The sequence below is a fragment of the Labrus mixtus genome, chromosome 21, assembly GCF_963584025.1.
Source record: "Labrus mixtus chromosome 21, fLabMix1.1, whole genome shotgun sequence".
Lineage (NCBI taxonomy): Eukaryota > Metazoa > Chordata > Actinopteri > Labriformes > Labridae > Labrus > Labrus mixtus.
In genome coordinates this window covers 10,046,265-10,070,544 of record NC_083632.1, presented here as the reverse complement: position 1 = coordinate 10,070,544, position 24,280 = coordinate 10,046,265, and the positions used below count along the sequence as shown (strand labels likewise).

Genomic DNA, 24,280 nt, shown 5'->3' with positions numbered 1-24,280 from the left:
CTGATGTTAAGACTGCTTTTAATAATGTTCTCAAACTTTTCTATAACATAACTCACCTGTGATGATACAGCAGTTTAACCTCTTCTGAGAAATGACGCTGCAGACACAAAGTGTTTTGGATGTATGATGCAATATGTTCCCCCACTTATGTTTGTTTTTCACCAGATTTTCTCTCAACTTGCCAATAACCTAATCGATGTACCTGTTCCCTACTAAATAAAAAGTGAAATATTAAACTTGAGGACTCCGTACCTAGGGGACAAATGTAATTGTTTGTTTTGACTGAATCATGTGCTGTACTTTATTAAGGCATTTTTCTTGCTGGGTCCATCTCTTTCTTTTGAGTTATTTTTTTTTTATTGAAACAGTTTTACTAAACTCAAGGCGACCTGTCTAATAGGTTGACAAATGTGATATCATTTCGGTTAATCGATACAGGGTTAACTCATTTTAATATTCAGAAAACATGTTTTTTTTGTTGCTTAGTTCTAAACGTGGAGTTGATAATCCTGATTACAAGAACCAGGGTGAAAGATGAAGCACTGTATTGAGTGATTTTCTCTAGCATCTACAGTAAGAGACTCAAATATACATGTCTATACTCGTAAAAATAATTGATGTCTGCACTTCTCAGTTAAATTCACTGAACAAACCAGCAACCAAATACATGAATGCAGTAATAATCTGGGGTTTGAGATAAAATAGAGCACCCTGGCTAACACAGGGAAAAGCAAAACCTTGGAGAATGATCAGAAATAAAGCAGAAACTATTTTGTTAATGAAGCGTTGAAACTTGATCCTGACTGACATCACAGTCGCTGTTCATAGAAAATTTAATATTCCACAAAAATTGTAATTAAAGTGTGATACGTGTGACACCACAGTAAAGGACACAGTGATAGTTTTCTGCATACTTTATTGAGTCAGCCAAGTAGAAATCATTCAAATAGAACAAAGTTCCTTAATACTTAGAATATGAGTTTAATGACAGTATGCTTTCACAGGAGGCATTCACACTTTGTAATTTAATGACTGTACTAAATTGCATTTCATCTTAAAGTTTATATTTATTTATTTGTATTCATTAGCAGCATATATGTGTGTTCATAGAATTGTAGATCCTTGAAAGAGAAGGGTTTCTTTTTTGGAGGGGGCGGAGTGAGAAATTAAATATTTTTCCAAGTGCAAACTTGAATGCTTTAGTGAAGAAAGAAACACATTTGTTTAAATGTCCTGCAGGATCATGAGAACTGAGTCAAACTGGAGATTTTCTTCAAGATCATAAATTATATACTGCTTAGTTTAGTTAGAATTTCAGCTAATCAAAGGGCTAACCCATAAAAAATAACCAGAACAGAAAAAAACACTCAATACAAAAAAAAAACAATCAATGCTAAGTGATGCACATGTGTCATTTCTTCCCCTTGGTTTCTTACGTATCTTAAACATCCACCATCACCTGTCTACATCAGCATCTGTGTACACAATCAACAGGTTCTCATGTAGAATGCTTACACATTGATTTTGAAACCTTTTCCTTAGGAAAAAGAATAAACAACTTTACCATGCAAGGAGGTAACAAGTAGTATCAACTGCAAAATGCTTTAAGGATTTTGGAAAAAATATACAGAATATACTGGAACTCACTGCTGTGGAACTTTTTCTTTTTCTCTTAAAGACACACTTCAGTAAAGCTTAGACAATGCACAATGACATGCTTTTGCATAGAAACAGTGTTTGAACAAACATGAGAACCCAGATTAAAAGAAGGAAATACAGCACACAGAGGTTTTTAAAAAAAAAAAAAAAAAACACTTGAAGAAGTTGCATTTTAATGACTTGAGTTTTTCATCCAGCTGCAGTGATATCAGTGAGTCTGCCCCCCGAAACGTGTTTAATCTGTGAGGTCCAGACACCATGACTGCTCTGTGCTCTGAGTCTGCACGCCGATGCTAGACCTTCTAGAAGACGCACTTCCACTGTCTCTGCTCTCTGTAGACCCCCCGTTTCCCAGTAGGCACTCCAGACTGGTGTGTTCTATGGCAGACGGGTCACCCAGAGGTGATCCTGAATCGAGGGAGGATCTGAGAGATTGGCCTGGCAATATTTGTGGAGAGACAGACGCTGAATGGATTAAGGGGTTTGAGTCCTCAGTTTGAAAGATAGAGGTATCCTGGATAAGATTATTCGGACGTGACTCTGAGGGCAGGCAGAGGTCAGGGTAAGAACTGGGTGACGAGTCCAGAAGGCTGTGTGTGGAAGCACCTGTAGGCGCACTGGACAAAAGGCAAGAGAATTCATTGCTCTCACTGGGAGGCTGCAGGCACAGAGTGGGTTGGGACTGGCTGATGCTGCTAGGGCTCGCACAGAGAGGTCTGTTTTCAGAGTCTTCATGAGGTGCCAGGCATTGACTTCCACTCTGAAAGCCTGGGCTGACACTAAGAAGAGATGGGCCGGTCCACAGGTTTGTGTTTTCAGAGCCTTGAAATGGGCCCAACCTGGATGCAGAGTTTACAGAGAGGGCTGGAGCAGGTGGACTTGAGGATTGGGGTCTGTGTTTGGTCTCTGTTTCACCTGCTGAACTGTAGCTACAGTATCCAGCAGCAGGGCTGCTTTGGTGGAAGTCATGGCTCCCAGGATTGCTGTGGTAGTGGTAGGTTGGAGCTAGGTTTAAGGGTATGCTGGTGTTGGGGGCTACACCGCACAAGTTTGAAGGCTGGGAGCTGGTGTAGTGCTGCTGAGACACATGGACCTGCAGGAGGTGGATAATGTAGTGCAGGCCTTTCGTAAGATCTGATACTTCCTTGTGTAAGGTGCCCATCTGGAAAAAAGAAAGAACGCATTTTCAATTTAAAAATTGAGCAAATGTGGAAAATAACACAAGCACAGCTTTTCCCAATTCAGCCCCCAGCACAGAGACAAATACATCAGCTTCTATCTGTGAGGTTTAATCCCAGACTCATGTCCATAAGTAATTTTCTGATGACCTTCCAAGAGAGGACCAAATCATTTATAATCACCTCTAGTGACTCCTAGAAATGGCTTTGTCTGCAGTCCTGAAATCCAGAGGGACCCAGGCAGAGGTAACTGACGCAAATAGGGAAGAAAGTAGACAGAACACCAGGAACAAGGGAGTGGAACAGGAGGGGAAAGGGGGCCAGATGAGGGCAACAAGCGGAGCTAGGCTGTCGTCATATTTTTTTGTTCCTGTGATTGTCTAGTCAGCACTCCCGGCGATCCTCTGCACTGCATTGCAGAAAGTGTCCTGCTGGTTGATAAATATCGACTTCAGACAGAAGCTACCTGGTCCCATCTGGTTCCTCACACTGCACCTGCTTGAGCTCTATTTAAATCCAATGACGGAAAGCAAGGCAGAAACTTTGTGTATCTGATCTCATTGTAGGTTTCCCAGAGGCTGATAATTGGATACGAATCTAAAACATAGAAAAGCTTGAACGTTTCTGTTGGTCTCCAATCACAATGTCAGTTTATTTTTGTGTACAGATTCTTTGAAATGTTTATTTTTATCTCACCATGAATTAGTCAATTCTTCTTTTATTTCCTATTGTGTCTCTCCAGAGTACTTTACAGAAAGATGACACAGAGGGATTGAACATTTTCATTGGTCTAATCATTTTTAACAGGCTGTATCTTACCTTGTAGTTGAGTTGATCGATGCTTTGTTTGACCTCCTCTGTCTCCTGCAGCAGAGTGGCATTAGCCTGAGCCGAGTCTGGAGAAAGGAGGAGGAATAACACAAAGTAGATGAAATAATTTAGACATAATATGATCACAAAACAAATTTATAAAGTGATACTCCAGAGGACACCTGATTACAAATGAATTACAAGGAAGTACTTTAAGTTGTTCATACTGCAGTATTCAAGTCCAAACAAGTTTCCTTATGGGCACAACAAAGTCAATTGTATCGTCTTGTACATCATTTATCCAGTAATGTATGCATGTTTGTACAGCCTCTAAATGTGGATACAGTATAGCAAATTGATGCCATAATTGCTCACACTAAACCAGAAATGTTTTAGTTAAATGGCTAATTTAAAGATTGTGTTAAGTACTGGAGTGCCCCATATGAGACATTGAAGAAAACCTTTGAATATTATACAGTGTACTAAGGTAACAGTGCTAATTTTTTCCCAAAGAAGCTATTTTAATGGATTGGGTTTGTGATGTTAGTTTTTTTTATCGTTACTGTTTGTGTAGATATATCATAAGAAATGCCTTTTGCAAGCTTTATGAAACGCGTCTTGACTAAGTGATGTTGCTACATTTTCCTGTATTTAAGACAGGGAAGCGTGTAATGACTTAAAACATGGCTGTTATGAAAGCCGACGGCTGTTTAGTGAAAAAAAAGAGGCACAGAAAAAAAGGAAAAAGAATGCACTGTAGGATGAACAATTTTTAAATCACTTTAAATATTAAAAATGCTCTATTGTAATAAGTGTGCAATGTTGTTCATCTGTGTTGCTAAGGCTCTTGATTTACTTTGGTTAATTAGTTGGACTTCAGCTGAACTGCATGCAGTATTCATCCAAGAGTGAACATCAGTGAAAGCTCAGGTCACAAGATCTGTGCCCTGCCTTGACCTTAGTTGTCCTTTAACATGTTCTCTCACTCTTTGGACACCCTGCTGTCATTTCACTCCTCTGTGCTCTCAAATTCCCCCAGAAGGAGGCAGCGCAGCGTTGTCCTCTCCGCCGTTTGAACTCTCTGGCCATCTGGCACCCGTGTGACCTTCGCAGCTGGAGGCGGTCCTGCTTACCTTGGGCACTGCCTCCCGTGCTGGCTCTGGGCCGGCTGTGCTCGACGTTGAAATGGAACGTGTGCCCATTGTCTTCAATGCCGTCTACCACCCTGGCAGGAGGGATGAAGAGGAGGGAAGCCGGAGTTAATGTTACAGTAGAGCCTTTTTCAATTATCACCAGAGCCAGCAGCTACCCAGGAATGTGCCATGAGAGCTGCTGCTGGCAGAGGAACACGAGGGCTTGAACACGAGGAGAAGCATCCAGTCTGGAGGGGAGGACACCTGAGCTCTCTGAACCAGCATGTACCCATCTCCAGGACTTACTGGATGACTCAGGGATACATTATGAATACAGATCGGGGCAGGAGGATAAGGTGCTCTATTAATGAAATGCACTGACATCTGCTGAAATATGCAATTCAAATACACTCCATTTACATTAAGTAGACGATGCAGCTTTTTTTAAAGCATGACTTTAGGTGTCCATTACTGTGACACTCTACTTGAAAAATCGTAGACGCTTTAAAGGTGTCATAACTGGGTAACTATTAGGGCTGTACATTGTCATTTGTATCTGATTTTGTTGTTCAAAAACAGCTTTTTCCCCTTTTCTTTTATATATTTACCACAAAAAACTCCTATATCAAGGCCCATGGTATCATCATGAAGGCAATAAAACAAATTTGCTTTAAAATGTTGATGGATTATTGATAGATTCCACAATACCTGGGGCTCAGATCTTGGGGGGCAAAGCAGGTGACAGTCGGTATCAGCAGCTGCGAAGGCTTCTGCTCAGCCCCGGACTCTACCTGGGCTGAACTTGAAGCTGAAGCAGCTGTGGGGTGGCTGTGCTCTTTCTTCGATGGGGGCTGAGGAGATACGCTCTGCCCATGGAAGCCGCGGCTGAGGCTTGGTGGACGGCAGCCTCGCAGCGCATTGAACTGCCTCAGCTCGTCCCCAAGGAGGTTTCCCAGAGAGGTGCGGCGGACGGGGCTGCTGAAGTTGGGCAGCAGGAGGTTTCGACGGGAGCGGGTGGCTGGAGAGAGGTGGAAGGAGTCATCAGGGTCAACCCCCTTTGTTTCAATGATGGAGGGGAGTCTGGATTCCTGCAAAAAAGCAAATACAACTAAAATCATTAGCAACAGCACAATTGATAATGTAATTAGTTTTTGTTGTTTTTTTTACTGAGGAGGGAAATACTTAAAACAGCATTATTTGTGTTTTTGTTTATCAAAATGCAAACCCTGAAGAAGCTCTAATCGCGGCTGTGTGTGCTTGGGGGAAAAACAATTGGTTTTATATTAAGTTGACCTCTTAATAACAGACCAAACAAGTACTGTTAACATTTCAATAAGAAAAATAAGGCAGAGAGATAAGCATGCAGAACATGCAGTCGTGAGAAAAGTAGCTCATAAGATTTCCTATTAGGAGAGCTACTGACCCAGTTAGCGAGCTAACTCCAGGGACTAAGCTGCTCTATGTGAACCGAATGAGTTTCAACCTGTAGGGGAAGTCCTCGCTCAAACCCACGCACAGATATCACAAGCATAGCAGCACGTCCCAGAAAGAAATCTGGGGTTCCACATTGAAAGCCGGACACATGCATGCTTAAAAAAGTGAAATGAACAGGAAAGACACTCATGCTCAATTTGAACTAAACTCACATGGGAAAGCCTGGGTGACCTTGAAAACCTGCTGAGACCCTGCAGGAACGAAACACAAAGCTACAGGGATCAAAAACGATATGGCAAAATATACATTTATTTAATCAAATTTAAATCATATTTGTTAACATTGAGACATTAAACAATGAAAACTTTGGTAACTTAAAGGATCCACGAGGTCTTTCTTAAAACAAAAGTTTGATTTACATCCAGTGTCTCTCATCAAACATCTGTATAGTTGAGGTGTTTCGAATGCAACTGCACATCTAGACAAATTTCTCACTCTATATGAAACAATAAAGTTAATCTTGAATGAATCTTAATAATTTGAAATCATATTTAACAAATATTCAGAATTATTAACATCCATATTTACTAATTGTAAATCATCTTCCTCTCTGTCTTTGTCGACACAGTGCAGCATATCTTTGTGTTATTACCACTCGTTGATGAGTGCGACACCATTGGCAGGATTATGCTCTGAATGGGTCCTCATGAGTGTGCATAATTTACTGATCAAGAGCCCGAAGGCAAGTATAACTACAATTCTGTGGTAACTTCCCATCATTACAACTGCATGAAATACAAACTATCTTAGATAATTTGAGCTGTGATTATTCCTTTGCTATCAAAGACATAGTTTTTTTCAATTTCTGATTGCAGATGGATTCCAATGACGGTTGTCTTTCCGCAAGCAGATTGTCATTTGGCATAAGCACCAGCTACATGGAAAATTAAACTGTGGTAGTGTGAACTCTTCTGTCCTGTGTGAAAAATGTGTCTCTGACAACATGGCTAAATGTGACAGTCGTACAAACCAGAGTCTGTCACACTTTCAGTGTAGTGCATTCAATTGAATCCTTCATGGAAGCACACACAAATCATAACCACCATAAGGCTATTAAAGTGAATACATGACTACATGTGAAACTTTGCATCTCTTCAGATGGTGATACAGGAGAGAAAAAGGGGAAACAAATCTGTGAGCCTTTTCAAGTTAGGAACAAATTCTCCTCGTAAGTAAAATGAACCTGGGAGCAAGATGGAATGATTATCCATCAATGGTAGATTGGTGCCAAATGACATTAATTGAACTCAGATATCATTTAACAGAGCACTAATACACCAAGTGTCCCTCGTTGCAGAGTGGGTTTGCAGGGACTTAATTGAAGGACTTTTTTCCTGTCACTCACAAATGTGCTATTTTTTCTAAATGAACAGAGGCATTTGTCCTAAAACTATAAAGGTTTTTTTCTCTTGGTACATAGCAAACATTGTTATTACTACAAAATGGCATGACTAACCAAACTCCTACGTTTTTAGCGACCATTAACAGGGGGGTGATAGGCAGATAAAGAAGCATTATTGTGCAGAGCCTGGCTTTATATTCACAACATATTTTAGAGACTGGTCTTGGTGTGACATTTGTGACAAAAGCCACTAGAGAAAGTTGATTTGTTTTATCCAGTCAATCATGATAATAGATGTTGATGATCTCCTCCTAGCACTCCCTTCTCTGGTTATCAGTGGTTGTTTAAAAAAACAAAACAATGTCGTTGAACTGTTGTTATATGAGGCTCCTAGGGGGGCTGAGTGATCCCTATAACTCCAGACTGACCAGCTTGTTCTTCACACTGCATGACAACTAACTACTTAGCTCTCCCTGAGGCGTGTGGTGATTACACTCCAACAAATTTTGACTTAGTGCTGGCTCCCTGGTGGTGGAATGACCTTCCCGCTTTGCCTGGGATAGTATAGTCTCTTCTCTTCTGTGCAAAAATGTCCATCCCTTAAGAAAACAGCCTCTGTTGTCTTTGACTAAATGCAAACCTTATAATCAAACCTGCAACCTGTAATCTGCAATCGCTGGTGTTTTGGCCACTTCAGATCAGCTATCACAACATCGAAGTAGCAATACCTTCGAAGTTTATTTGGCAAACTTGTAAGCCACCACTTATTTACACCGCTTGCAGTTGCCTTACAAAGAAATGTCCATTATTTTTTCTCGTTAAGCTCTGTTTTTGGTCTCTTACAACTCCTGATACAATTTATTTTAAAGGCAGTATTTCACTACAACTGGTGTACAGTCAGTAGCGAGTATCTCTCCGGAGTAAAAGGACCTTCCATCCTACAAGAAGTCCCAACTCAAATCACCCACTGTGGAGATGAGACCACTACGAACATACATTTGTATATATGTGTGTGTATTTATCGTGGGTTTGTGAGACTTGGCAGCTCCAGGTTGCTGAGCACTCCTTCGTCCTATCAGGGAGGCGCTGATGCCCTGGCTTTGTGCTATAAACTCAGAGCAGATGGTGTGAGAGATGTAGAAAGCTAGAACTCGTGATCAACCCAGCCTGCTTACATTAAAATAAAAGCAGATAATAGTGATTTCTTATGTAATATATAATACTAATGGTCTGTAAACCAAGTAGGATTCTTAGATAATATACACAAGTAACTCTTTGTTTAATAATGAGATTTCTGTCACATATGCATGGGTTCTGTTAAGTGCAAAGCTGAATCTATGATGTTGCTCTGTCCTGCTATTGAATGAAATACTTCAAACATAATCATTCTATTTTTGAAGCCCTTTATAACACATATAACGCTGGTCTCTGACAGCATGACTGATGAAAAACATATCCATTAATGAGCACATCCAGGCAGAGTTCATATTCTTTAGGTTCTAATCTAGAAAAAACTACAAACAAAAATATATTTAAAATTTGTTTCAAGTAAGAGAAATTCTTAAAGCAAGTGCAAATGTTTTGATCCAACTGTTCAAAAAGTCCCATGCAAAACAGCCACTGACCTTTTCTGCACTGTTGCTTCAATTAATGAAATTATACAATTTGATAGTTTGGAGCTGCATCTTTAAAACAGATTATATAACCCTGCCTGATAACGTGGCTACATGTGTAAGATCAACGGGTGTTTTTTTTCTCCACAGAGGAAAGATTATCTGGCCTTACGATATGCTTCCTAAATAACTGTTAGGGCTACCAGGCAGCACGGAGAGGTCGGTGTCTGGGTGTAATGTCATCCCGCTGTGCTTTGGGGTGGCAACAGGGAAGCGATACGGCTGCCTGACAGTGGAACCCACGCTCAGTAATTGGTGTGACAATCAAGTCACCAACAGGCCTTTGGAAGCTGTGGTAGAACAAGTGTCAAGGAGAGTGACAAAGGCACCTTAGGGGGTACAAATGTTTTGTCTGCTGCGCTTTATGCTCAAGTCCATGGTGAGAGAAATGGAGGCGGGTGATGGTGAGGTGCTGAGATACAATGTGAAAATAGAAAAAGCCTTGAACACATGCGTGGATTTTAAACTGTATTAGGTCGAAGCCAATCTCTAAGCAAGAATCAAAGAGAAAATTATTATTTTGAATTGAAGAATGAGTTTAAACCAAAGGCTGTATCTAAGAAATTGATATCGCCAAGCAAAAGCTGTATTCTTAAATGGCCAACTGGGGGCGAATATGCAAGTAACAAAAAGAAGTTTGGACATATTGAACTAGATGAGAAAATGACCCGACTACTCATTGATTGATTAGCTTTCTAAGCATTTTCCTAATGAGTTTACTGTCTTAATTCCTAGTTTAAGTCTCATTCAATACAGCCTGAAGTCCATTTTGTATATTAAAGTTTAATTTAGAGTAAAACTGGTGATAAACCAGTGTATGCTTTAGGGCGTTGCAACATTTATTTGACTCTACCACCAAAACCAAGATCTAGCAGGATAGAGATATAGTACATTTGTTGTCCCTCTCTCCTGCATCCAACAGAAAAGGTGAAAAAATTGACAAGTCTGCGAAAGACTAGTTCACAAACCAAGGAATAAAATCTATATTTATTTATTGATTTATATTTATAGATTTTCTTTGGCTACATCCAATGAAAATCTATAAATCAAATAGATGACGGTTACGACTGGGGGAAATAGTAACCTTACAGTAATTACACATTTCATCATCACCACTTTTTCTGCCTGTCAGTGTGTCTGTTTCCTACCTCATCCTGGCTGCCCTCACGCAGGTTGTAGGTGAGGTTGTTGTGGATGTCGGAGGCAAACACACTGCCATACTCAGGGTACAGTGCCAGCACCTCTTTGAGGCCATGCACACTGATATACTGGAGGTCGCAGTATGTTAGAGCCTTCACATCAGCATTGGTTTTGATCACCTGCTCTGCTCCAGGCAGGTCAGAGCCAATCAAGTCTCCTTTTCCTAAAAACAGAGCAGCAAAATTCACTTTTTTGCTCAACATTACACTAAATGAACCTTAAACATCATTGCAATTACAAACCTAATATTGCGAGCACCATGTTGTCTTTCAGCACCTCCAGAGACCCAGAGCAGACAAAGTAGCTGGCATGCAGCGCGTCACCCTGACGGATGAGGTACTCCCCAGGGATGCAGAATGAGGTTTTTATATGGAGGGAGAGCGAGCGCAGACAGCCACGACTGGCCCCCTTAAAGACAGGCAGCTGGAGGATGTCCTTATTCAGATGCATGGCGATGTCGGCCCGCAGCTCATCAGGGAAGTCGTGTAGGAGCTGGGGGATGTGTGACAGATGTAATGAGCTGTGACAGTGGTTGGTAATTAGGAAATGGATTGTGTTGCCACTAGATACTCTCTTTTGAATTTTAATAACATTTCAAATGATGGTGTAAAGGAAGCTATAGTCTGCGACAGATCAGAAACAGTTTCAGCTGCACAGGGCTTTCGATGGATTATAGAATGCATGTAAGAGCTCAAATAGAATCCTAGTATTTTCCGGAAGTTCCTGAAGCAGAAAAATGTTTAAGAGTGTGACATGATAACAACGAGAGGGATGTACACAATACCTCGTTTACATCTATTCCATTGTTGACAGACCATGTGGTCTGGAAGTACTCCAGCATGCGTTGTTTGAGCTGCTGGGGCAGACCGTGGACACGGATGAAGTCCTTCAGGTCCTTCATGCGAGTGTGGTAGAGAGAGCGCCTCGAGTACATACGCTGGATGATGGCCGTCACGTTGCCAAAGACCAGCGCGTGCATTAGTGCTGTGTGAGAGAAGGGAAGAAATGGTGTGAGAGGCAGTTATTGATTGTAGATTTTTTAAAGCCTATTAGACCAAGGGGCTTGAATTGCAAAAGAAAAGAAAAACATAATTCTTTAGGTGACTTCTCTTGTTTTAAAATAAATAATAATTTATTATTGATCATTACTCAGTTTTCTACACTTGTAACGCTTTATTTTCTTGATGATCTGAACATAGCCCACAGTTATTTTCAGCTTGGTTGTTGCACTGTTCTGACATGATTAAAAAAATGAACACAGTAACTTTCCTCAGGGTGGTTATACTCTTAATTGCCACCTCAGCTAAAATAGTACAAAAAGATGGAAACAAGCTGCGCCTTAAAGGCCAGCCAAACCCTCCAACCCACTTTCTAGAAATACTTGCACCATCGTGTTGAACATAGGCATTACTATGCCAGGACACCAGAGGGAGAGTGTGCCCTGGTGTAAGACTTACCGCCGACGAGCATGGTGCAGATGGAGAAAATCTTCTCAGCATCGGTGTTGGCACACACGTTGCCAAAGCCAACACTGGTTAGGCTGCTTAGAGTGAAGTAAAGGGCAGCGATGTAGGAGCTGCGCACAGTCGGGCCGCCCACTGTGTTGTTGATGTAGGGAGTATCCAAACGTTTGCCAAGCTCATGGAGCCAACCTTGTAAGAGAAAGTATAGTATGAGGTAAAATGTCCAAAGGTTGACGTTCAAATCACCTTACCTCCTCAAAGGCAGACTTTACTGTCACAAAAGAATACACAAATACATACTCACACTAACACAAAATAACTCATAATTCACAGAGAAGTAGAGCAGATGCATAATTTGTTGTGCCACACAGTATGTCACTGTATGTTGCTTTTTTCTGTTTATAAATCATGTTAGGCTGTTGTAATACAGGATTAAACTTGTCATTTGTTTTTATTCATTTTGGTGATCATGAACGTCTACAGATTGTTACATAAATACTTTGATCTTTCCTGGGCACTTTTGTAAACAATAAGACCAGCACTCAGATATTAATTATTTACGGAAAAGAAACAACAGCCAGTTTCTGACTTTTTGGTTTCCATGTTCAGTCTTTTTCAAACAGAGACAGAAACGACACATCAGTGCACTTCTTCCTTGCAGCCATTTTTCTATCAGCTTTTGATCTGGTTTCAGACAGTCCTCATTAAAGTGCGGTCTTTACCACTATCTCTACAGTGAGAAGAACTATCCCTATAGATTAGCCAAACTATTTATAGCTGAGTGGGGACACAACAAATGTTGACTCACTGTATTGGCAGAAAACTACGGTCTTATTTGTTGGAGTTTTTTCCTGTTTAAACAAGGAATCAACGGATTACTCAGCACATATGGTGACTTAATCAAGTCTGAGCAGTTAGCACTGTGTCTTACATAAGCGGTTTAATAATTTATTAAATATATTTCAATTGCATACTATTGTCCAAAGACAATGAATAGATGATGGCACAACAATAAGAACGATGAAATCATTTATCCTTTACTGACATTGCTGGACACATTTCTGTGAAGCTACAATCAGACTCACTGATTTCCCAGGTGTCAGTGGTCTCTATCTCCATGCGCCCAATCATGTACCAGATGCAGGCCATCCAGTGTGCCAGCAGGGCAAACACAGACATTAGTAAGGTCAGCACCATGGCACTGTACTGGGAGTAGCGATCCAGCTTCTGAAGGAGACGGAGCAGGCGGAGCAGGCGTACGGTCTTCAGCAGATGGACCAAAGAGGTCTGAAGAGGAAAGGTGAGCAAGTGGGGGTATAGTGACAAAGGGAGATAAAAAAGTGAATTCCTCCATCTTTGTACACCTGAAAACCCTTTTTGACTGTAAACTAACACAGCTGAATACAACAGCTTGGACAAGCAGTGTTTTTTCTCAAACAAATTTGCCTGTCTGGTTTAAAAACCACTATGTGGGAAGAACTCAGCACACAGACAGGCAGCCTTTGGAAATTAAATTAATTATTTTTAGTATGCATTATTTCAGGGGATTTGCATTCTTAGCAGGTGTCCAATTTGATGTCCATGCCAGCAGTCACAGAAGGCAGGGAATCAATGCAGGCCTAACATGTTATTACATAGTAGTACTCACCACTGTGATGTTGAAGGCATACAGCAGGTCAAAGGGCAGCGCAGCCACCAGATCCACAAAGAACCAGGTGGTGGCATAGTGAATGCAAATGGAGCGTGACTCATACACCACCTGCCCAGACTGGCTGACATAGGTGGTGCGGAAGTTCAGGATCATATCTGCAAATTGAGAGATTGAAAGGCAGAAGCGTAGAAGTTATAACGGTGTTACTTTTAAAATTAAACTGATTTTACAGTAAAGTACTACTTCGACAGTATTTCTGAAAATGTGTAACCTTTGGAAAAAATGTCAGCCAAGTGCCTCCCTTATCAGTGCAAAAGCATTCAAAATAATCTAGAAATATGCTCTTGTTTGCTTTTGTAGCTCAAGATCAATTTCAGTCTGTTTCATAAACAGCCAGAAATCCTCACAAGCTTTAATAAGAACTTTTAAAATATCAAACGCGCTTTATTAAATGTATCTAATAATCAAAGTTATTTTATGTTTTTTAATGATGCAGCATTACTGATATTTTTCAGGTCACTTAAAAAACAAATCTCCAGTATCCCAACATACCCATTCATGTTTTTCTATGCGTAAAAATGATAGTAATTTAAATTTGAGGAAATGCTATATACTTACAGAGCTTAAGGTAAGGCATAGCAAAACCAAGGTAAACAAAATGAATCAGGTGGAATTTGTCATTGTTTTCAAGTATCAGCAAGTTTGCTATACCAATCATCTAACCTCTGTGTCAGAATGTGAATAGCATCCAGCAGGCAGAATTGTGGGTGTGTTTAGCCCGATGAAACAAACCCTCATCTATCATCTGTGCTGTCAATATTTGCCAAGATGATGGCTCATCACTCCACACAAGTTTCAGTATATGAGAAGTAAGAAGGTAGAAGAATATTTGAACATTTTAGAAAGCACACACAGCAGCACTCTACTGTATGAGGTTGTTTTAGAAATCACAATTAACAAACCCTTTTCTGCCATGTCCCAAGGCCAAATCAACAAGTGTTCATCTTCACTGAATGGATTCATATAGAATAGTTTGATATCTATAGTTCAGCCATATGTATCCATCCCTTGGGCACTTCCCATTAGAGGTTAAAAAGCTATCATAAAATGGTAGAAATCCCTGGGAGAGACTCAGTAGATCCTGAAGGGACAACAAAACTCAGGTTGCCTGGAACTGGGGAAACCTTCAGGGGAAAAGGATGTGGGTTGTTAACTTGTTGCTATAGGTAACAATAGGGCAAGACGAAGTAGTACTGTAAGGTGTTTGTTGAAATGTAATGTTTATCCAGGTTTGAAGAGTTCTAGCTGAGTTGTTTGAGTAAAATTAAACCGATGATTGTAGAACCACCTTTTGAACCCATTTTATAATTGACTGAGTCAATTAATCAGGAATCCAGATCTCACCTATAATGAAGAGCATCTCCACAACTATGTCACTGACAACGGTTGAGCGTGCATCTGAGTGTGTGTCTTCATACGGCGTGAAGCTGACGTCGTAGGGCACAGTGACAGCCACATAGAGGGTGGCCAGCAGGATGAGCCAGTCCCACAGGGCTTTGGACACACTGTAGTGGAGCAGGATGAAGCGTGACTTCTGCACTGCTGCTACTTTGTACTCTGGTATTGAAGGCTTGTCCATCATGCGCTGTAAAAGACCAAGTGGAGGAATATTAATATTTAACATACACGTACTTCAGCTGATGAATTTCCAGCTTTTTACAGCTTAAGTTGATAAATATACAAAAGCTCATTAGAGAGGCTGCATAAATGAATAACTTGACAACCAGATGGTCACAAGGTGGAGTGCTGGGGAAATAAATAATAATCAGACAGAGGTGGCAGTGCCAGGATTCTGCAGAAACAGACAATATAAATGTCAGCGCCCTCTCTTGTGCTCTGACCGCTCATGATTCAGTGCATTAGATATCTAAAGTGAAACAGTTATGGTAATGTAGCTGGTTATCTGTCTGTGGCAGCCTCATATAGGCTGTGATAAACCTTTAATAAGGCCGTGCATTAACAAAGCAAACCGAAAGAGATGGGCCGTGGTCAGTCAGGGGGAAAACGGCCGCCGATAATTTCATTCATGACTTGGCCTTGGATTTACTTCATTCCTCAAAATGCCATTAGTGCTTTAAGTCCCCGGTGCAACATCAGCTGAGCCATTATTCTAAAAATGAGGGGAACAAGAACCAATCGATGCTTTTATTTTTTTTGAAGTCATGCCTATTTATTCTACTCATTTAATTTTTTATTGGGAAAAATCCAATTGCAGAAAGTTGAATTGCTCCTTCTGATGGGTTTTAGGAGTCCATTCTAAACATAATGAGGCTGCAGCTCTGCAAATAGGGCCAAGCACTTGACACAAAATAGCCTTCACTGTGAGACACAATGATAAGTGGGAAGGAAACAGAAAAGGGGGGATAAATGAGAAGTAATCCATTCGAGAACAATGAGCTCACTTCACAAACAGGTGTGGGCAAGAAACAAGGAGGCTGGTTAATGGAGTCTTGGCCTGAGATTTTCTTTGAAGTGCTCCGTAGCTGCCTGGTTGCCTTAGCTGGAATTACATTTCTTGGAATAATTGGGAGACAATGATCATCTTATTTCTTCTTAAGAGAAAAACAAGGAGAACAATGGCGTACTCAACTATGTAGGATGGAAAGGAAACAGGTCAAAATAGCACTAACTAATCAATCAATCAAACTTTATTTGTATAGCACTTTTCCAGACAAAATAATATTGTATATTAATATATAGTGCTTGTACTTTCAAAACTGTATTGATTGTGGTAGCTCGACATCAATCACCTGCATTTTGTGGATGTCAGTATGTTTGGAAAATCTATCAGAAAATACCCTGCTGACCATCATAAGGAGCTGTAAACACCTCAGTGGTTGCTGAAGCCATGTCAGTAAAAGCTGTTGCTGCAAGTGATTTTAATTTGCCTTACATCACAGAGGTCAGGACGCCCACCCGACCTTTAGCACTGGAGGCGGTCCGGCCCGAGCACATCCAAATGATTAGAAAAGAAAAGCTCAGCTACAGCGGGGACACATGGGACAGCATGCCACACAGCTACAGCTGCTGTTCACACTTCATTATCTCACACTTTAGCCCAGAGCTTACTGTTCCAACTACATCTACTGGCATGCTTTGGGATAAAAGTTCTGATAAAATCATGTATTTTATGGAGAAGAGAGTACACAGCTTATGGGACTGGAGATCAGAATAGGCTTTTTAATTTTTTTACTGCCTTAATTGTATACCCCAAAACATCACTTCTTAGGATAATTTGTGATCAACAATTCAGCAGGATTAAAACATAAGAAAGACTGTAAAATGACCACAAACCCCCATGTGTGAGGACATTCCACTCATCTCAATTCAGTCTTAAAGTTATTATGCGCACGTTAGATTACTATACGTTTAGATCTTAATGACGGGTAGCAGTAGCTAACACACTAACAAGTTTAACAGCCCCATACAGTAAGAACAGAGGAAACAACAACTCAGTCAGTATGAGAATGAAAAAGTGAAACTGCAATATCACTGAGAGAAAGGTGGCGTTTAGTGTATTATGTAAAGTTTGAAACCTATGCAGTACACAACGTGCTGTTAAAATGTGCAGTTAAAAGATTTCCATTGCTAAAGTATCTCTACCTCGGTCTCTGTTTTTATGGCTGTGCTCCTATTTAAAGACCTTAAGTTAGGGTAGACGCCTGGCCTCGGTGTGGAGGAACATGAACACATTATTAGTGAGCTTCTACTGTGAGATAAAGGAAGAGGGAGATGGAGAGGAGACAGACTGAGAGGAGGGAAACCAGAATGGGAAAAATATAGTCAGAGTGGGAGGATGGCAATGTTGGAATAGGTATTTTTGAGCCATTACCTAAGTTAGGTTGGACTGGCATATTACAAAAAAAGAATAAGAAGTCCAGCATATAAAGTCCCAGAGGTACTTTCAAGTTTGACAAGCTTTATGTATTCTAAGTAAAAAATACACATCATGCAGAAAAGTAGCACTGGCACTTGTTGGTGTTTTATTATTAGGCCTATCGTGAGAAATATTATTTGGATAATATTTCACATGCATTATTGTGCAAAATACATTTTATGTTAAAGTTTCTGAGGTGTAGATACAACTTTACAATCTATCATATATTTTATATCCTGATTTGTAATATATTGGTGCAGATACAAAAAGAACAATATTGCCACTGAATTGCAATAAAACGTGTGTGTGTGTGTGCTTGTAGGGGGGGGGGGGTCATCTGGTTAAGTAGCCTACAAGGGCTTTAAAATTGTTCATGTGAAAGTTTAACTGAGAGGAATGGCGAAAGGAAGGGAGAGATTATTTTAAATAGTGGAAAATAGGGGCTACAGAGCGACGGATAGACAATATGGGGAGAGACAGCAGGATCTAGAGGGATGAAGCCAAAAGGAGATGAGGTTAGAGTGACAGATGGAGAGGGAGAGAAAACGTGTGAAGCAGCTGATGGGGGAAAAAGGCTGTTTGGGGCTAACAACTGAAAGGGATGAGGTTGAGAGATTAAGAAAAAAAAGCCCTACGCGACGTTTTTTTCCTGATTTTTTAATAATGAAAACTAACTTTGAGAGTGGTAATGACTTGGCTATATCTCCAGCAGTGACAGTTAACTTCACACATAGTTAAATCCCTCATGCCTCGAAGTCTCTGGTGGACAGTGCATTGCTTATAGAGTAGCTTTCCCTCCAAGTCATTAATTACTAACTTAAGTAACTTCAGTGGTTAACTAGTTTACAGTAGTTAGCAAGTACTCATGTTAATGTGTTGCTCTTTTAGGTCAGGACCACGAACTGCGCAGCACACAAGTAGCCTACAAAATAATATCAACTTACCTTCAGAGCGTAAAATCTGACAATGTTATCCATTTATTTCCTGTGCTATATCGTTATTATGCTGACTTTAATTAAGCTAACTATAACCCGTAACTAGTTCAGCTTACTTGCTGAACTAAACTAAAAAGGCTGTCGCTATGGTTACCCCCAGTTCAAATACAATCCGCAATATAGGATCTAGGACACGATCAAATGATTTCTGAATTTACGAACTTGTTTCGTTGTTTTAAATTTAGTCCGATTTTTTTCTAGTCTCCTTTCATTGTCATCTTTTTTTTTTATGAGGGGAAAATGAATTAAAAAAAACCCCCATTAATTTCGTCCATCAAGCGAAGAACAACCCTGGTTTTAAATCTCACAAACATGAAGATTGGTTTCTAATATTTTGTGCTGCAGATGGTTTTAGACAGCTCAAAGATGACATTTTGGAGCAATTCAGGAGCAATTATGACATTCAGTTTCATGAGTAATTTCATAGGGGACTCAAATAGGCTAATTAAAACACACTCAAACATGAAAAATAATTTTAAAAAAAAATCCTTGACAGGGCCAATATAATATGTTTGTAGAAATATATTTTAATTTTATGAAGTTGTAAAAAATATTTAATTAAATTAAAATAGTCTAAATACATTTAATCTCCATTGTTTCAACTGTATAACGAATTTGGTGCAGAAATGCTGTTTGTGTTTGCTTTAGAAGGCCAACTGTAGCCTACGTTTAAGGGCAGCTAAGCCAAAACTTTCTTCCCTTTAATGGGCAGACTTTACTGTCAGCAGCAATCTATTTTATAAGGTCATGATATTAAATGTTCCATTTGAGGAGCGCAAAAGAAATAGTTGAGTGACATTCTATCAAAACGGATGCCTACACTGGGGGAAAATGTGTGTTGAACAGCTGGCTGGTGTATTCACTTTTATATTTCATGGAACAACGTGTGAGTTGTCCTTTCCTTTTAAATGATACCTGGAATGATTAATGAACATGTGAACTAAATATTTACATAAATACATAAATTACATCACATGAAGTGGGAAATACTTTTAAATACCACAGCATATAAATAAGCCAACACTTCTGCCTTCTATAAAAGAGTTGCATGTCATAATCACTTTGAATCTTATTTACATTTAACCTGCATATCTGTTTGACACATTTGACAGCATGATTGAAAGAATTACGAGACCCAGTTTGACAAGCTGTCGAAGACCCAGAAAAGCAAAAAAAGAAACACCTTACACAATACATCTGATTTATATTCTCCACAGCAGATGTTTTCTTTTGCATTCAAAAACAAGCAGGTTGCATTCATTTTTAACATGCACCATCACAGGTTTGCTCCGTTTGCTCTTAATGTTTGCTTGTGCTTTATGGTTGTGCATTAAGATGCTAACAGTCGCTAAGTTACAGATAAATTAGGTAAAATTAGGGCGGTCCTTTTCTGCATGGAACAAAATTTTTTGTAGTTTCAGGTTGTTTGGATCTGATGTCTTAAGTTGTCTTTCTTACATTTGTATATACTGTATGTCTCAATATGTGTGAGAAACACTGTGATGGTGTGACAATACAGCCTCGTGCTAGGAGAGCTGGAATAAATTGAATCATAAATATTGTTGCATCTGATTCAGACTGTGTTGACGTTCGGCCATATGTTTGTCTCTACTCTCCTCCGAGGGCAAGCCATCTTTCACGGTCTGTTGTACATGTGTGAATGTTTTCTTTGGGGGTGTTGTGTGTTTGCAATCGTGGAACAGGTGTGTGTATGTGGTGTCAGGGAAAAGCGCCATCTGTAAGTAGGTGTGATTGGAAGCAGGGAAGCAGGAGGTTTGACAAACAGGGGAAGGGGATTCATCTCTGCCTTATCAGACAACTATATGAGCCTGATACTTAATTTCAAATGCGAGCACACATGGGTGTTATTGGTGTTATTTTATTGTCAAAACTGACCTTTTTAGATATGCATTTTTTTTCTTTGACAACTGTTCAAAATGAAACTCAAAGCTCTTTAAAACTAGAAAAAGGAAGAAAGTGCAAACAAAACAAAAATGTAATCAGTAAAATGTTTTTTAGATTTTGTTGACTTTGGCATTATCAACTACTCTGATCAGTACTAGCAATTTAACTTCTAATTTCTAGAGTAAAAAAGTAAATGCTACATTATTTGAGTACCTAATATATCATGTGAATATGTTACATTTCAAAATGCCTTCTTTTTTACATTCCTGACTAAATGTATCATTCCAATCCCTTTATTTTGAGGCACAAACTTGCATTAATCTTCCACATCCTAGGTTTTGTTCAAGCATTGAGAAAGGGAATCTGTTATGCCATTAAAACGGTAGGATACTGAAAAAGAGTGCTACTCAGTGGTAAAAAGTGACACAAAAAGTGTTTTAAATTCAGACACCCAAAGGATGAATTAATTACTCCAAAATACACAAGTCTATTTCTCTGCATTTGTCATTTTCATATGTTGATTGTAGCCGCCTGTTTCACACATTTCACAGGCTTTATTATAATTTACCCCTGAAATGTAACAATTGCTTTTAGCCCCATGGGAAGAAGCAACACAAAGTGAAGAACATTTTTAAGAACAGATCCAGTTGGTAGCTGAGTCCCTGCAGGGAGCATGGAGCGAGTGGAATTATCTGAATATGGTGCTCTCCTAGAACCACCGGTCCTGTTGTGTCAAAGAGCTAAACGTGAGCTCGTTCTCATGGATAACAGTTTTCTTGGAGACTTTGTTCTCTCGAAATAAGACAAGAAGCAATGAAACCGCTGAGGTTACGTTTCTTTAGGTCGTTGAAAGGAAACTGCAAAGACAATATGGCACTTATCTAAAAAGGATTTTTTTTTTAAAAAAGGTGATGATGATTCATTCACTCTTGCCAATGTCAGTGAGCGCCATCATCACCTTGTTACCTTGGTATTTGTCCATTTAAAAGCAACAACTCAATGAAAAAGAAACACAAAACAACAGCAAGATTACAGTGCCCCATTCATTGGAATTAAAACAGCAAAGCCATTTGGTGAAACTCCCACTAAGAAAAGTCACACTCTGGGACAAACAAAGCCTCCTGGGCCTGGCTTATACCAGATTTGTTAGCTGACTGAAACATGTTTGTTGCAGGTCCTGGCATGGTAATGGCCTCAGAGTTAAATTCAATAGGTCCATCCACAATGTTAAAATTACATTAAAAAACAAGCAAAATAATTATCATACCTCTTTAAACAACAGGGGTTTACATTTTGGAACTGGCAACAATAAATAGGCATTTTTTTTTACCTTTGGTGGTGAGTATTTAGTTTGAAAACATTTGAAATGCACCATTTTTTTGCTAACTTTTTGCTCATGAGATTTACAAATATTATTCCAATATCTATCTTGGCTTCCTTACAATGTTTTCTGGGCATATCATGTAAGATATAAAAAAACATAGCATTTTTCAGCCAATCAGGAAGGATGTGAGAGTGGTAAAAGTACTCACGCCGCCCAGGTTGACGTCTCCTTTTCCTCCTTGTGAGAACTGTCTGGTCAGATGGTACAACATGGTGCGTCCTCGCTTCCTAGCTTCGCTGAAGTGAGTGCTGCTCTTCCTCCTGCGCCTCTTGTCCTCTGAACCTATTGCACAGTCACTGTCAGTCAGCATATAAATTATGCCACAAAGTTAATGATTTGTATTACTATTACAGTAAGACCAATTTTTCTTATGTAATTGGCTGTCATTCCTTTGCATTATAACAAATGGACAGTTTATTTCCGCTGGCATGGTGCTTGATATTTGTGGCAGACGGTGCCCAGGTTCCACTTGAAGACACACCGCCACCCAAATCAAACTCCCCATGGCAAAAAGAGTGAGTTCAGTGAACTAACACCAACACAAACAAAACTGCTGGGCAGACTATGACAGTGATGAACAGGAGTGCACAGAGAAAATGAACGCCTGGGACCAGAAGACAGCCTGCTTATAAATCATCCTCCAAGTAAGTAAGCAACATGACATTTTCTTTGTAAACAGGGCTTGAACCTACCGTCTTTTTTGCTGTTGTGGTGTCCCTTTCCATGGGTGTCAGTGATGTCCTTGAACGAGAAGAGGAAGAGTACCATTTCTCCCTTTTCATTCTTTATTGGCACAATGTCTAACAGACACCAGAAGGCCATACCTGGAATGTAATCAGACATGTTCATTTAGTGCAGGATCGTTGATTTCAACTCTCAAAATCCAAAACAGGCCTGTGATTTCCCCTTGTCATGCCAACACTGACTATCTTTGAGTTATGAATCCTTGTCAAGTACCGGCACAGGGATTCTATAAATACATTAAAAGTTAGATATGGAACGTGTAAGGAAGGATTGTGCAAAAAAAAAAAAAAAAAAAAAAAGAAAGAAACTGAGAGGGCTGGATGTTCGATATGACAAGTCAAGCAAAAAAGTAGCACCAATAGATCCAAGACCCTGCCATAACCCGGCACTCTCATTAGTAGAAACTGTTATCCGCCGCCAAACAGATGTCGCACATCTCCTACGGTGTGTCCCAAGTGGGCTTCCGTATGTGTGTGTGAGGCAAAGACAGGGGGAAAAAAAGGAGGAAAGAAAGAAGATTGTCATGATTTCGCACAAAGCTACTGGTGCGAAAACAACAATGAGAGAAGCTTTTTGTCTGACTTGTTTAGGTCTTGTTTGAGAAGATTTTTGTTTGCTTACTGCATGTGGGTGCATTTTATTGTATTATTCATATCCTCAATTTTATTATGATCTAATTATGCTTTATTTAAATCGTACAGTTTTATCCTTGTGATGACCTTCTGACTGTGCCAGTGCTCCTCCTGTTGCCCTGTGTCTCTCCCCGTTCAGATTGTGTTCAGGTAGAGAGGGGCGGAGCCAGTTCATTTGATGTCATGCACCTGTACAGGTGTTTAAGCTGGCTTCTCAGTCTTTCTCTCTCTCTGTCTTGTCATCACCAACTTTGGTTTGTTGTCTTTGTTTTGCCTCCACAACACCACACACCCACATTCACCATTGCAATCACCAGTGATTTACAGACTGCATATTCTTTTATTAGGATATTTCACCTTAGTTTTCAATAAATTATTATTTAAATAACTTTATAACTGTGTGGTCTGCCTGTTTGTCCAGCTCACACTAGCTTTTCCTCAGTATGTTGTTTTCTGTGTTTTCTTTCCAGTATTTCTTTCAACAACATTCTTCTTCTTCTTCTTCTTCTTCTTCTTCTTCTTCTTCTTCTTCTTCTTCTTCTTCTTCTTCTTCTTCTTCTTCTTCTTCTTCTTCTTCTTCTTCTTCTTCTTCTTCTTCTTCTTCTTCTACCTCATGCATGGATTGTGAGGTTTGAGGGCATATACTCTTGTATTGCTTTTCCGACACTAAGAAAGTCTGATTGATTGATTGATTGAGTGATTATCATGATAATGCTTCTGATACTTATAATAATCTGCCAGTTGGATTCAAGCTTTCATCTTGTCTGAAATTGAAACATATATTTTGTTTAGAAAATATTGTGTTTTTTAAACAATTAAGTCTTTCTGAATTTAGTATGAGGGAACATTGCAACACTCTAACATATTAACTGTACTGTAAGAACTAAAAGAAGTATCATTCTGTCATTGTACAGATTTAGCAATCCTCCAGCATCATAAACAGTTCTTTACTTTGAAGCTGCAGGTTTGGCTCTCTGTTAAAACATAATCCTGTGTGCTAGTTAATAGTCACAGAAGCTTAAACAGTGTTGTATGTTCTCTTTTTCATACATCGCATTTTGAGCCTGAGACTTTGACAGA

The 24,280-nt window shown here is 39.7% G+C and overlaps 1 protein-coding gene across 3 annotated transcripts in view; it reads right to left on the bottom strand.

The window, feature by feature from the left end:
* Positions 1 to 1,150: 1,150 nt before the first annotated feature.
* kcnh4b (potassium voltage-gated channel, subfamily H (eag-related), member 4b) overlaps positions 1,151 to 24,280 on the bottom strand; it is a 36,110-nt gene continuing 12,980 nt past the window's right edge. For 2 of the 3 annotated variants that reach the window (XM_061028436.1, XM_061028437.1), the window contains 14 exons: positions 22,517 to 22,648; positions 21,973 to 22,106; positions 15,008 to 15,248; positions 13,601 to 13,758; positions 13,038 to 13,239; positions 11,947 to 12,141; positions 11,274 to 11,473; positions 10,732 to 10,981; positions 10,438 to 10,652; positions 6,427 to 6,465; positions 5,489 to 5,868; positions 4,781 to 4,872; positions 3,657 to 3,733; positions 1,151 to 2,821 (listed from right to left, as the gene is read on the bottom strand). In XM_061028436.1, coding sequence (XP_060884419.1) covers positions 1,895 to 2,821; positions 3,657 to 3,733; positions 4,781 to 4,872; positions 5,489 to 5,868; positions 6,427 to 6,465; positions 10,438 to 10,652; positions 10,732 to 10,981; positions 11,274 to 11,473; positions 11,947 to 12,141; positions 13,038 to 13,239; positions 13,601 to 13,758; positions 15,008 to 15,248; positions 21,973 to 22,106; positions 22,517 to 22,648 — 3,242 coding nt within the window. In that variant the 3' untranslated portion in view covers positions 1,151 to 1,894. The remainder of the gene's footprint in view (positions 2,822 to 3,656; positions 3,734 to 4,780; positions 4,873 to 5,488; positions 5,869 to 6,426; positions 6,466 to 10,437; positions 10,653 to 10,731; positions 10,982 to 11,273; positions 11,474 to 11,946; positions 12,142 to 13,037; positions 13,240 to 13,600; positions 13,759 to 15,007; positions 15,249 to 21,972; positions 22,107 to 22,516; positions 22,649 to 24,280) is intronic. The other variant, XM_061028438.1, reaches the window with a different exon arrangement.